Here is a 15,741-nt window from a genome sequence, read left to right on the forward strand (position 1 = left end):
GGTTGTTTGCAGCTGAGTGTGTGTGATGAAATTTTGCATTTGCAAGTCTGAGGCCATGGCTCTCAACCAGAAACCTGTACCTGTACCCTCTCCAGGTCCTGGGAAAGGTACTATCTCAAATTAAGGTGACTGCTTGGAGGGTTTATAACTCCCACTAGGCCTGGGAATCTCTTGGATTCCTCCAAAGGAAATGGTGGAAGTAGCTAAGATGATGGCTTGTAACCCAGAAAGACTAACCTTAATGCCCTCATCACCCGGATAAGCAGTTGACAGGAATTGTTAATGTGTGGGAAATTGTGTAACTATTCCTTTCTTAATGACATTATTCTTGATCAGATATCATTTTTGTCATCTAGGCTTAGTTAGCTCTCGCTTATCAAAATACACTCAATTGCTTCAAGAATAATTGCTGCTATTGTGCTGAATAGCGCAATATTTATCGATAACCTATGCGTCTTAATGTTGCATTCTTAATACGCTGGTGTGAATGTCTACATATAATTGTTTGATCAGCTCTGCACTGTCCAAGCTGGGCTCCAATAATTGCAAGGCCCTCATGATTAAAAGCACATAACATTTTGAATGAATGAATAATATTCAGGTGTAAAACATTGTAATGCTTTGTGTCTTTTCATTGCAGACATGTCTAGAGTTGGAGCGATACCTTCAAACAGAGCCAAAGCGACTCTCAGAGCTGTTTGACGAGGAGCTGGACTGTCTCTTAGCACCATCCTTCATGCAAGGCAGCGACAGTGATGAGGATCTGATGGACCCCCTTCTTCCAAGCCTCCCTGATCAGCCCAGCCCACCCCCCCTACTAATGACCCTCCCAAAAGTCCAGGCAAAAATCCTCCAGATTCCAAGTACCAACAGGAGCCCAGCAGCTGGGACTGATACTCTCACAGTAGCCAAGGATCAAGTCCTCGGAGGAGTCAGTGCTGCACAGCTCAGTGCTGCTGTCACATCTTTAACACCGCCATCGTCTCCAGAGCTCGGCCGGCACCTTATCAAACCCACACAAACACTCACAGCGACAGCAGACGGCACATTAACACTTAAACTCGTGGCAAAGAAGGTAGGATTAGGGGCAGCTAAACTGGTGGCGGCCCGAGGGTTGCCCTCCCCTCCAAGCCGAGGAGGAGCCCTCAGCGACAGCGAGCAGGGAGGAGGAGGAAGTCTGGGATTAGACGGACCAGAGAACAAGAAGAGAGTTCACCGGTGTCAATTTAACGGCTGCAGGAAAGTTTACACCAAGAGCTCCCATCTTAAGGCACACCAGAGAACCCACACAGGTAAACGTACACAATGAAAGTGCTTTTATTGCTCATGGTTCACAACAAGACAAAGTTTTATTTTACTATTCCTTGGATATTGTTTTGAAATTGTCCCTTGTTATATCTAAGCCCCATTTTTGTCACATTCACTGTAAACATTCCCGACTAGAGTAAACTTTGAGTTACATTTCTCACCTCAGGATTTTTAGATTTATCTAAATATAGCATAACAGAAATACTGTATATAACTTTTCATGATGACTATTTCCGGTAAAACACATTAACTCACCGTCTTTCCACTCACTAGCTATATTGACGGTGTCAATAATGCTAGTTTTAGACATTCTTAGGATTTTCAATGTCAAAGTTTTACTTGTACTGTATTGCCTACATTTTAGATCAAATCTGACATGTCACATAATATTGTGAATGCCTGGATCATATGAAAAAATGTTTTATTTGTCTTGGTCACAGGGTTGTGTAAAGAGTTAGATAAAAGACACATATTAGCGTGAATGTCGGCTAAGGACACATTCACATTGTCAAATCCTGGAGCGTTTTAACCATTTAACGAAACAGGAAAGTCTGCTTCCAAAGTCTAGAGCGGATCAGACAAGCCAATTCTAAGGTGATTGTTTGACAGGATTTGGAGCGTTTTCAATTCAATTCACACCTCTGACTGAGAGCTGACTAACAGCTCATATGAAGAGGAAAAGTAGTGCATAGGATGTGTGTGGATGTTTGAAGAAACTCACCAAAATAACCAGGTTTTAACATTTTTAGAGCAGACAATGCAGATAAAGCTCTGCCTGCAGCTGAGGAGAAGCGAGTGAGGCAGTCACTGACGTGCTTTATCTTTACCCTGTTGTTCCTTCTGCTTTTTACTGCTGAAAAACCAATCTACGGCGTAAGATTTGATTTATAGTAGAGCAAAACTATCCTGGTGTGAAAGCAACCTCAGTGACCTCAAGCCAAATTAAATTTTTTTTGGTTAAGTGCATTTTCAGTCTTAAAAAGTATTGTTAAAAGTGTCTATATATGCCATAAGGTTCTTAGTAGGCTAGTTTTCATTTGCATAAACTAAACTTCTGACAATATAATTCTGAATATCCAATGACATTAGGTTGTTCAATCCTTTGTAACGTGCTTAAAACTGCAGCACAGGTAGTGACAACACTGACGCAAAGTGAAAAATCCGTTATTAAAACCGTGGCTGTTGTGGGAAAACCTCCACACTTTTAATGAACATACTTTCCTTCTAAAACCTGATGGTGATCTTAAAAAGTCATTAGTGACTTAATGCTAGCTAAGTGCTAAAAGCCCTGTGTAAGTAATTGCCTGATGATTGATAGACGGGTAGGAAACGATTTTGCAAATTCATCTGTGTCCAACTGGGTCTGATATGTGCTTTTAGCTGCTTATTGCAGCTGCCCTCTCTGTAACCCTCAGGCAGAACACACACCGAGCTAATGCGTTTACATGCAGGAAGTCATACACTATCTGCAGAGGAGGATGAGGAGATTTTGGGAGACGTAAGCAATCAGGAATTAGTCCAGTGCAGACTTAGAGACAGATTATGAAAGCTTCCTTCAGTAAAAATTAAAAAAAAAAAAGAGAAAAAAAACCACATTCCTCTAAAATTCAGACTGTAGCATTTTTCCGAGTTAGTTTTCAAACAGTCTGATGAAAGAGTGACTGTCATGTCAGGTTGAAAAGTTTGATCACCAATCCTTAAAAAGGTTTTATACAAATGTTTAGATCAGTGTTTCTCAAACTTTTTCAGCCCAAGGACCACTTAACCAATAAAAGGAAAATCTGGGACCACGTAATTCTGTTAGATAGATGATAGGTAGGTTGGTAGGTTGGTAGGTGGGTTGGTTGGTTGGTTTGTAGATAAATCTGAATCAAATGCATCAGGATAAGGCAGTTTTCCTTTTGTATCATAGTTTCCATTTATTTTGATTTTATCGAGCCATCGATCCATCTTCAGTTGAGTGCGCTTATCATTTTGACAGCTTAGCTACAAAGCAATGTTGCAAAATAGCCATAAACTAAAATGATCGAACTATCTACTGACGCAATTTGAATTTAGAGAGTTTGAGAAACACCTTTAATCTAAAAACAATTAGTTTTAAAAATATATTTGCCCACCTAACTACTGGACCACAAAAGATTCACTCAAGGACCTCCAGTGGTCTGCGGACCACTCTTTGAGAAAAGCTGGTTTAGATGATGCTAGCACCTCATTATATTAAAGCTGCTAACCCCGATTTTTTTTTTAACTGATATGATATGATATGATACTGATCATAGTGTACAGTATGCCTGAAGTTAATGAATCAAACATCATTTACTCCAAAAAGGAAGGAAAAAAGTTGAAATAACCGCTTGAAAGTTTGTTTTCATCTCTATCCTAAACACGCCATTTGTTAACATGGAGTCCTGGAAACGGACGCACAGAAGTGTTTTTAGTTCATTCTTTCAGTGATTTCTTGTTTTTTTTCCCCAGACGAGGAGGATAGTGATTCTGTTCACGTCATTTTTGTTCTAGTTTGTTCTCGGTGTTCCTCGTGATATCAGAATTGTATGCATACAGCCTCGCGACTCCACATCCCACAATGCAATGCATGAAAATGTTAAAAATGTTTAGGGTGAAGATGAAAACAAACCTTCAAGAGGCCATTTTTACCTCTTTCCTTTATTTTTGCAGTAACTGATGTCAATTCATTAATGTATGAGGCCTACAATGTGATTTGATCTCATTAAAAGTTAGCAGTTGTAGCAGTTTTCAGCTTGTTGTTCTTGAAAATCAACAATCTGCTAGAAATGTTGAAGTAATAATACGTCACATGTAGTTAGGTTTGGATCAACTGTACAAAAACATTAGTTCTGTCTTTTTTTACACACTGAGCATCAATTAAACCAAACATACTGAGTTAGTTCGTCATACAAACACAAAAGGTCTTCCTGTGCCATACGATTTATAGCGTGAACTCTATAATGTTGCGGGTTAAATGATGTATTTAGTCACACAGACAACTTGTTTTGAATTGTCATGTGGTCGCATTAAAACTCATTTATGGACTTCCATTCCTCTGTGTGGAAGAAATAAATCCTCCTGGAATGGAAATGTAATGTTTGAGTAACTTTGGGGGTGAGTTAGCGTGCAGTGTGAAGCCTTCATAGACGGGGCATGTACTACCTGAAGCTAGCATTTATCAGCTTTAGCTTAAACTCACTATCTTCCAGTTTAACAGCCGCTCCTCGTGGCCTCCAGTTGTCATCACCCAGGGTTTGCAGTTACACCAGACTAACACCACAGCCTGCAGACACCCTCTGTATTAACACTGGCATTATTAATCCAGCATGTTACAGGCTTATATCATCCATGCCACCATTGCAGGGCTTTAAAGATAGCATTACATTCCAGGGCAGCATCTCGCATAGCTGGAGGAGACCCTCACAGTAGCTTTAATACAACTAATCCAGAATGGAACTGTGAGTTTTCTCCAACTGCGCCAGAATCTTTCATCTTCCTGTGATTCGACAGTTGAGTCATGCTAACCAAGAGCAAGCTTTAAAAGGCTAAATCATCGGCAGAAAATAGGAATATACCCTGAAGACTGCATTCACCGTGTGCATTTGTGTGTGTGGCACATGTGGGGGTGGTATACTCCCTGCCAATGTGTTCATTACAAGCACAGCACAGTGGTTTAATTAGCTTAATCCTCTTTTTGGGTTATTATGACTATAAATCATTGAACATACATGTAGGGAGGGATTAACAGAGTAGAGCCCGTAGGGAGGAGCAGCTGCACAAAGCCTGCACAGTATCAATACACTTTCTGTCACATAGTGCACACCGGAGGCCATTAGAAACATCGTTATAGTCAGGTTTGTCTGGGGATTTATGAAATCGCTGAGACAATTCAACAACATGTAAAAATCACATCTTAATTACCACATATTCATAATTTAGCAATACAGTGAAGTCAGGCTTCAGGTTATAATCATTATTGCTTCTGTTTAGAGATCAAGATAGAGCCGCCTCTATTTAATTTTCATCTTTTTATTTACATGCTTAGTTTCCATTAATTACCATAAGGGCACAATAACAATGTTTTGTTTTTTATTGCATCTGTTTTTAAAGGAGTTTGGGTTATATTTCAGTCTTAATGCATCTCACCTGCTTGAACCAAAAGGAAGGAAGATTGACAAAAAAAAAAAAAAAAATGAAAACCAGACCCATGAGCTGGAGGGAAAAAGCCTGTTTTACAATTACAGCTAGAGCTGAAATCTAGGCCTCACAAAAGTTTGACCCGTTACAGCCCAACAATGTTCAATTCTGTACAGGCACACAGCTCAAGAACAAGTCGTTTTTTTAACATAATTTAGTCATAATTCATCTCCTCAGCAACCATTTGTGTAACTTTCTTGCACTAATCGAAACGCATCACCTAACTGCTCATTTAGTAAAATGCAGAAATTAAGACCAAATCCTGTTGGATCTTCAGCTCTAGTTAAATGGATTATGGGAGGAAATTCAGAAATGTGGCAGAGAAAGTGTCCTGTTTGGGATCCTTGTTTTTATAGAGAAACTATTTGTCTCTATCTACTAGTGCTGGGCGATATGGACCAAAATTCATATTTCGATATTTTTTCTCAAAATGGCGATATACGATATAAATATCTTGATGATTTTATATCTGACTAGAAAGACAATTCAGGGTTCCATTTGCTGATGAGAAATGTCACACAAGCACTTTTATTAACAAACAGTTGTATATGTGCCACTTTGGGCTTTTTATCCTTTAAGGGACAGCACGTGTGAGTGAGTTCTGTAGTGTGGCTTGTTTAGGGGAGGTATGGGTTACTCAGCAATTAATCAAACTGCTTTTCATTCTGTCCTGAGAACTAGCGAAAGCAGCAAATCCTAAACCAAGTATTGTAAAACCAAATAAGCTATATATATATATATACAGTATATACTATAAACTGAATATCTATAAGTTCTATCAAATTATTGTATTTAATACAATAGGTCAGTAGTTCCCAAACTTTTCACAGTCCCGTACCCCTTCAGACATTTAATTTTAAGCCATCTACCCCCTACTTCGGCACACTTAAAAAATATGCAGTACAATAATGAAATGCAGTGTTTTTCAACCTTGGGGTCATGACCTCATGTGGGGTCCCCTGGAAATCAAATTGGATCCCCATAAATGTCTAATAATTCATAATAAAAATAAATAAATACTGAATAGAAATGTATTTTTAATTTTTTAAAATTATTATTCTTGTTCAAATTTTAACATCACACACACACACACAACCGTCTTAAACAACTGTACTCTATACTTTCACTTTATCAAATTTAAATCTAGTTCAAATAAAATGCACAATAAAAACATCTGAGCTGGTGCATATTGGCATTTTGTGCACTAATCCTGGCAACAACAAACATTATCAAAAGCTAATTCTAGAACAATTTGTGATATCAAAATGGGGTCACGACCGAAAAAAGTTGGAAACTACTACTGCAATGTCACCCTACAGAAAAATTTGTCTCTGAATTTTACCTATCCTGTTGAGGAATAATATGTAATAATTATAAAATAATAATAATAATAATAATAATCTGTAACCATGGGTAGTCTTACATCGGCTAATGTGTAATTTGTGGCAATGCATGGAGGCTCCTGACTGCTGGTCGATTTTTATTCTAGTTTCCAATTTGAATTTTTTATTCATGTACCCCCTATGACAATTTGCGTACCTCTGGGGGTACCCATACCCCACTTTGGGAACCTTATTAGTCAGGTAAGTTTCTCCACACGCTTCTGTAAAGCAGCCAGGAGTAGAAAAAACCCAACTTTCTTCCTTTACCGGTTCCTCGTAGTTTCACAATGTTAGACTGTGGCTGCCATCGGATTTCCTGCCACCCACTTACCTTTCAAATGTTTTCTCCTCTAAATCACTTGAGACTCGTCTTCCTGTAAGTCCACTTTCTCTCTTCAGCTTACTCATGTAGCGCAGGGTATTTCCATCGAATGTAAATATAGTGCAGCTGACTGCAGGCTGTGGCTGTTTCGTTACACAAGAACATCTTCATGAACATCAAAAGTATCTCCAACACACATCCTCGGGTTGTCTCTAGTAATTTATATGAAAGAAAATGTGAAGAAAAGCACTACAACAATGTAAATAAAGACACAAATCTAATAAAGTAGGGAGGAGATAACTTTTATCAAGCCTAAAATGGTTTCTCCTCATGGATTGTATTTTAAGGTGTAAAAGTGTTCAAAAAGTACTTTTATTTGAATGAGTGCATGTGGACATCCTTTGCTTATCGGAAATACATAAAATACATTTGATCTTGTAAACATAGCACAGGTACTTTTAACTAAAAATAAAATGTCACATTCTAAAATGCTACTTCTAAAAGCATTAATAAGATTTAAGGCAAATTTCTAACAAATAAATTGAAAACCTTATCAGATTGTCCAATCTTATTTTATATATTCATTTATATATACTGTATACACTTTGAGGACAATTTTTTTCTAATTTTTTCTAATTTTGATTATTTTATTAATCCCGGAAGGGAAATTATGTTACACTCTGTTATTTTTTTTTACACATGCACAAACAGGACCTGTGAACATGCATCAATGGAGAGATGGAGACCAGACTGATTCCATGTGGATGGGACGGTGAATCGATAAAAAATTACCATATAATCGTAATAACCATCTTCTTATTACCGCTAGATCAGAATCGTTTGATTTATGGCTGTTTTTTTAAAAAACAATAGACTTGAAGAAAAAAATGAAACACAAAAAAAACAAGTGAAATATCTTTGATGAAAGTCCCGTCATCATCACTCATTCCTCTGTACTATCCTGTCCTGGAGAAGCTTCACTAAGAAGCCAGCTTGTCTGACAGTGGTAATTTGTCGGTTCTCGACGGCACATTTTACCTTAATTTACTAAAGTGCTTCACATCCTTTCTCTTGCACGTTTATTGAGAAGAATTGTTGGTTTGAGCAGTTTTATCTAAGTTAACAGAACCAATCCTGCTTTGTATTAAAGCTACATACAGTAGTTGGGGTATAGCTGCCTTATGATATTTGTAATAAATGAAGAATTGATTTACTGACACAAATATTAGTAATGAAATAAAGCAGGACATTGTTGAAACGACCTTCAGACGCTTCCTCTTATCAACCTTATTGTTGCAGATGAAGTTTTGGACCAAAATCAAGTCTGTGTTTTGAAAAAGCTGCTGAAACATATTTCAGTTTTTGAAAGACGTTACTCACTGAGGTTTACGATGCCGCGTGTCAGTTAGAAGGTCACGAGTTTAAATCCAGGTAACATCTTTTCTGCATTCCACATTCTTTACAAACGTATGTGGCATATCCTACTTTGATAGGTCGGGGACCTGTATGTCTCTTTCCTTCTTGTTACTCAAGTTGTTCTGGTTTTGACAAAAGAATAAAGTCAATAAAAAGATCTCTAAAGGTACTGTCAAGTACTAAGTGATTATTAATTAAAGTAGATGCATACAATGTAAAAATATGTTGGTAGAACATGGTTTTGTTCTTTGTATGTCCACATTAACTGTACATGGTTGGATGTGTTCAGACATTATTTAGAAACATGATTTTTAGCATCAGTAGAGTTTTCATTGGCCGTAGAGGTGAATTGGGGGTATGTATTTACGACAGGTAAAGTAAACTCTCTAAACTGTATTTCATTTTATAAAATGACACAGATTGATTTCCATTACACCCCCATCCCTGCTGTCTTTACGGTGCTGCTACAGCCACATGTTGATACAAGAAAAAGATCCACCTTAACCCCTTATTCATCCTCCAGACCTCTGCACTCCTGCTTTCAGCTCTTCCTTACCTTTTATATTGTTGTTCTCTCTCTCTCTCTCTCTCTCTCTCTCTCTCTCTCTCCCCCTTAGCTCATTCAGTTTGGGTTGCCAAGCAACTGCATCACACTCTTCCATAATTGGTTGGTGGCTGGTGGATTGTCCATGTCTGTTAATCTCTCTCTCTCTTTCTCTCTCTCCCTCGTCTCCCTGTTTCTCTCAGTTGCTAGGTGACTTTATCATGCATTCTTCCCTTGCCGTGCTATAATTGGCTGGTGTCATGGTTTCTGTAGCACCAGGCCCAAGCTGTGTGTGTGTGTGTGTGTGTATGCATGTATGCGTATGTGTGTTTTGTACTATTGAAGAAAGAAAGATGGGGCACTCTGGCCAATTAGAGAAGACGGGTGTGAAACGGCCGCCTGTCTGGCACCTGCGGCCCCCACTTATACCCCGTATCACACTCCAATACACACACACACACACGCGCGCACACACAGAGTTTGTCGTTGTAGCATCAAGGATAAGCTGCCAAAGTGTTCATGGTTGGTTGTTGGAAATATTGGGCCCATGCTCAGTCCTGAGTGAGGAGGACTGTGAAGTGAGTGGGAGGATTTAAACACGGGCCGACACTCTTGCTGAACACTACAGATTTTTTATTTTATTTTTTCTTTGCTTGTTTGCGGCGTCTAAGAAAATATTCTGCAGAATCACGAGTGCTCACAGCTTTATCTCAGATGGAGCTGTGAGCTGGGTAATCTCTACAAAAATACTTCTACAAACAAATACATTTTTAAAAAAGCCACTCGGGTGTAAAGTTGAATGCATTTGTATAAGTTGGAGAAGAATCGAAACAGAGATTTCAAAGCTTGGCCTATCAAAGCATGCAAATACATCTACACATCACTATGGAGTCTTTACAACTTTGTAAAAGTAAACCTTAACTAGACATGTTTCAATGACTCCATCTTTAATCTTAAAGGTCCCATGTCATGCTATTTTTCACCCATCTCCATTTGTTCTAAGAACCCCACAAACTCCTGTTTTCCAGAGTTTTAGCCTCTGTAAAGTCACTTTCTGAGCAACTCTACACAAACAGGCCTACTTATGCATATTCATGAGTGGGTGTGTCTATAGACTTGACACAGACTTCCTCCTCCCCGTGACGTAGAGCCAGAGGACGGCCCACCCACTCCGTAGCCGACCTCATGCTGCTTTATAAACAAGAAACAGAGCGTGGGGGCGGGGCGTTCACCGGTACATACATAGACTGCAGAAAATACATACAGTACATAGCAAAGGACGCTGAAATTCTCACCTTCGTGGGCGTGTCTGTTTACATGTCAATCACGGCAGAGAGCTTCCTGGAGGCGCGGCTTCTCCAGCTCAGTGCCGCATCAAATTAGTCATCAAAGGGGGAATGCATCATCAAATTGGAGCGAGGTGTTTGGGCTCGTCCTGCAGTAAGAAAGGAGCAAATCACCCTCAAACTAACGATTGAGGGAATCAATGAAAAAAACACTTTGTGCATGTGTATGAAGCCCATATAGCACTTTATGATGTTTAAAGCTCAGAAAAGTCAATTTAGTGTAACATGGGCCATTTAAATGGTATCAAGGTATAGACTAGATTTGACCAACTGTATTTGGGTAAACCTTATACGTATGGAAGCCAAAAAGAGTCATAATTAAATAAATAAAAACATTTTGAAATAAATACCATTTTGATAAATAACAAACAAATTGTTAAATCAGGTAATATTATTGTGAAATATGTTTTATTATTCTTAAATATCTAATCATGATTATTTTATTATAATTATATATTTCATAATAATTATTTTAACAATGTCATACTTTTTAAAATAATTACTTTTTTATTTATTTTCCAAGATTTTAGAAAATAAAAAACTATTTTTATTTCATAATGTCCTTTTCCACAATGGCCTTTTTATATCATAATGTCGTTTTTCAACATTTATTTAATTATGTCTCTTTTCGGCTTCCATATATAAAAAGTGAATTTACTAAAATCTCACAAGATGACTTCTTATGTCAGGTGACTATGCGTCAAGTCTGAAATGACCTCACCCTCGCACAAATCATGAACTTCTGACCGAGGCAGGAGAAAGGCCTTTCATTGAACAAGAGCTTATACCACTCTGAGCTGCTGGCTACATTAGATTTGACTGCAGGATTTGAATATGTAAATTGTCAAGGGAAAGACTCGTGATCTGGAATTTATTTAGCCCAGGAGCAATTCCAGCCATGTTGTCTGTCTGAGGATGAAAGAGTACTTCGATCAAAGGAAGGCTTGAACTGTTTGGAAGTAAAATGGGATGGGGGGGCACCGTTGACGGTTGCTCACCATGTTTTACTTGTCGTTGCATCACCTCGGTGTCAGAGGTGTTCACCAACTGAGCCTCATGTCCATGGGACGGTGGGTTTTCTTCTGACAAGCTTGTTCAAGTGAGAAAGTTTTCACTTACAAAGTGTTTCAGTTTAATTTAAGAAAGTAAGAAAAGGTTCTTCTCTTCTGAATGGCTTAAGGAGGAAAGCATAGAACAACATTCATACAAAAAAAAATGTGATCATAAATGATGTACCTGCAGTGTTTAGCTGCCATTTTATTTAAATGTCTTTCATTTCCACCTATGAATGTGACCAACATTTTTGTTTTTATTGATTTATCTATTGGCTCTTTTCTTGAATAACATCATTACATTCATAATCCTTCCAACAAAGTTTTGATTTTCTTCATTGTGTCTTCCAATCAGGGAATTCATTTGATTGACTTAAAACAGAGTCATTTGGATCACTGTCAGTCTCGAGTGTGGGTGGGTGGCCATGGAGGAGTGTAAAAGTCTTCGGTTTTTGTTGGAAGTTTTTTTTTTATTTTTTTAAAGACAGTTTTTCAGTGTTAAAACAGTTATTTACAAAAGAACCAACTTGTTTTCCTCTCGACCAATCGTTAACTTGGTTAGTTCCTTTCAAAGATAACTAAAGCCGCTGTATAACTTTCTCTTATCCTGTTTGCACTCCTGCATTCACCAATGATCCACAGTTAAATTTGACCTTTTTGAACTTGTCTAATCCCTTTAAATATTGCTCGCCAGATGGCTTTAAAAAAATCCAAATCAAGGTCAAGGTCAGCGGCAACAATTTAAAATAACGCAAATATTTACAGGAACATTTGACTAGTTTTGGCAAGCCCTGTGTGAGCTGTGGTTTAGAAAACATCACTCTTTCTAGAGCCAGATGTTCCTTGTATCCCTCTCTAGTGACCATGTGCTAGATGAGGAACTTCACAGGTGCATCTGAAAAAATGTGAATATCATGAATGAGCTAAATATTTTTTTGTCTCTCCTTTTCGAAAGTGAAACCCATATATGATATAGACCTATGACACATAGAGTGAAATATTTCAAGCCTTTTTTAAAAAAAAAAAAATTGATGATTATGGCTGAAAGATAATGACAACCCAAAATTCTGTGTCTCAGAAAATTTGAATATTACTAAAGGACATTCTAAACAGAAATGTTAGGCTTCTGAAAATAATTTTCACTTCTATGCGCTCATTACTTTGTTGGGCCTCATTTTGCATGAAATACTGTGGCATGGCATGGAGGTAATAAACCTGTGGTACTGCTTAGGTGTAATGGAAACCCAGGTTGATTTGATGGCAGCTTTCAGGTTGTCTGCATTGTAGGTTCTGGTGTTTCTGATCTTCTTCTTGACAATACTCCATAGATTCTCTATGGGGTCCAGGTTTGGCCAGTTTGCTGGCCAATCAAGCACAGGTCATGGAGCATTATGCAGGTGTATGTGTTTGCTGAGCTGATAAAGCCATTAAAAAAAAGTACTGTGTCAAAATTATGGCTGCTGAACATATTACACCGTCGTTATTTTGAAGAGTTTCTACTAAAAACTACACACTCCTTAACCTTGCCTGCAAGATTGATTCTCCTGGTATTTTCACTCACTCCAGAATCAATCTTGTGCTGCTCCAGCCCTGACCTTCCATAAGTGAACCAAACCGGTTAGAACCAATCATGAGGCAGTGTTGTGGTTTAGGGCGGGATATCCGGGTGTAACGAAGGCAGAAGCGTCAAAGTTGCAGGGAGAGGAACTAGCTGGGTTACCGTTATTAGCATAGCTTCGGATCAACATAGAAAGATGTCGACGCAGGAGGAGGAACATGTGGAAGCTGCTATAAACTCAGTTTTAGAAGAATCCAGCATTTCCTTTTTGAAAGAGCAACAGCGAGGGGCGCTTTGTACAGACGTATGTTTTCACCAGCGGAGCCTTGTTGTTGTTGTTGTGGCCATAGCAGCGTCTCTGCCGCGTGATTGGCTAAAACAAATCATGGTGGACAGGCCAATCAGCTTCAAGCATTCTGTTCATGTCCCTCCCTGGTTCCGAAAGGCTTTGCCAGACACAGACCCAGATCGATGTGGAGAACTGGAGTTAGAGGAAGGGTTACACATCAATCTGGCTCTTACCAGGTTACACACACCTGTCTATCCTCAACACTTCACATCTGTGTATTAGCCATTTTGTTTTTCGTTTTTTCAATTTCAAGACGCTTTTTTCCAAGTTAGGCTTAAGGGACTTGCTCAACATCCCACAGGGATGGCCCAGGTTGGATTCGAACTGGTGACCCTCCGTTTATAAGGTCAGTTTGCTTTAACATTATAAAAAGGCTGCTACATTTTGGATCCATTTGTGCAGCTTTAATCACAGTTGTTTACAGTTGAAGGCTTTTAATGGGAAATAAAGTGTGTTTCGTTGTGAGTTTGTTGTTGATTGATGGAGTACAAGATTTTAGAGAGAGAGAGAAATAGACTCTCAAAGAAACATTAACACAGCAGGACATCACTGTCCCATCTGAAGACAGACTGTGGTGTTGTCACGCTCTCTCTCTCTCTCTCTCACACGCACGCACACACACGCACGCACACAGCTGGAAGGCTCTCCACCATACAGAGATAACTACAGGCTGAGAACAATAGACCATCTCTTCTCCCATCTGGTGAACGGGGATGAAACTTCATTTACATTTCAGATCTCTCTACCTCAGGGTGCGTGTGTGTGTGTGTGTGTGTGAGAGAGAGAGAGAGAAAGGTAGAGAGAGAATTGATGTTACAGATTCATTTCAGGGTGAATTTGAGAGTCTGAATTAACACGTCGCAGCACTCAAAAGACTTCATTTACAGCTAATTGACTTGGCTCACTCGGCTGCCTGTTGTGTTAACGCTGGCCGGCCCCTGGGCTGGGTGTGTTTGGAGGTGGTAACCTGTACATTAGCGGACAGCTGTAGCTTAGGAGTGTGAAATGAGATGTAAAAATGTTAATAAAATGTGACGCTCTCTCTCCCCTCTCCCTCTCTCAGGTGAGAAGCCCTATAAGTGTTCATGGGAAGGCTGCGAATGGCGCTTTGCCCGCAGTGACGAGTTGACACGACACTACCGCAAACACACCGGAGCCAAGCCATTCAAGTGCAACCACTGCGACAGGTAAACACACCACGCCACCATTATGCAATGATACCATGTTGTTTTATCTCATATTTAGTTAAATCTGCTATTTATACCTTTCTTTATTTTATTTATTTATGGGTTTATTTAACAGGTGTACATTAATATCAATACAGAAAATGTACCAGATTTTAGTCAGAATGCTATTTTTCATCTGTAGTCCCTGGACAGAATGTACAATTGTCACCTTAAAAGAATACAAATGACAGGAAATATACAATAAAATATACAACTACATAATAACATATCGTCACCCTGTTAAAGTAATCGCCGAACTCATTTTTTCAAGTTTTTCAGGAAACACAAAAAACTTCAACAAAAGTGTCTCACACTTTGACATCGGCCATTATCTTAAAGGGGTAAAATCACATGATCTGATGATGTAGGTGGTGTTACCATAGGTGGCCGGCGTTATGAGGAAATGATTTAGGCAAAAAATAAAAAATAAAAAAATTACTTTATTTTAACAGTGTGACGATATCATATTACCATTTACATATAAAAAAACAAGATATATGTGTGACTCTTTGAATGACTCATAAACAAACTTGTATGTGGCTTTGAATTCCACAGAAGAGAAACTAAGAGAAATGATTCAACCTTTTATTATTTATACATTATATAATTTATTCAGAGAACACGTTAAAGCCTATCTAATGTTATTCTGAGAGGCAGTGTTCACTTTTTTTCACTCAGATTGTGCTTTATTAGAGTGTCAGAAATCGATGGTTGACTGGAAACACACAACTGACCCAATAAAGAGTGAAAAACAAAAATAAACTCACAAAAATACCAAAGTGTTTTTTTGTGAAAAGGTGAGGATAACATTTTGTGACACATGATCAAGCCAAATGACATCATCCAGCAATCGTACATTTGAGAAGTAAAGGTTTTTCTTACAAAATCACTCAGAAAATGAATTAAAAAAACCTATTTTTTTTCCAGTTATTGCCAGCTGGTATTGATTTTCAAATCATTTCTTTATTAGTCTGTCAACCACTCTGACTCTTTTAAAGTGTCAGCCTGTGCTAATCAAGTGTTTAGGAAGTTTCT

The 15,741-nt window shown here is 38.5% G+C and overlaps 1 protein-coding gene across 1 annotated transcript in view; it reads left to right on the plus strand.

Moving 5' to 3' along the window:
• Nucleotides 1-15,741, plus strand: part of klf7b (Kruppel like factor 7b) — an 80,082-nt gene that overhangs the window by 49,528 nt on the left and 14,813 nt on the right. Inside the window, exons 2-3 of the mRNA XM_028435994.1 lie at nt 641-1,292; nt 14,544-14,667. Of these exons, the coding sequence (XP_028291795.1) occupies nt 641-1,292; nt 14,544-14,667 (776 nt within the window). The remainder of the gene's footprint in view (nt 1-640; nt 1,293-14,543; nt 14,668-15,741) is intronic.

The sequence above is a fragment of the Gouania willdenowi genome, chromosome 21 (assembly GCF_900634775.1).
Source record: "Gouania willdenowi chromosome 21, fGouWil2.1, whole genome shotgun sequence".
NCBI classification, from domain to species: Eukaryota; Metazoa; Chordata; class Actinopteri; order Blenniiformes; family Gobiesocidae; genus Gouania; species Gouania willdenowi.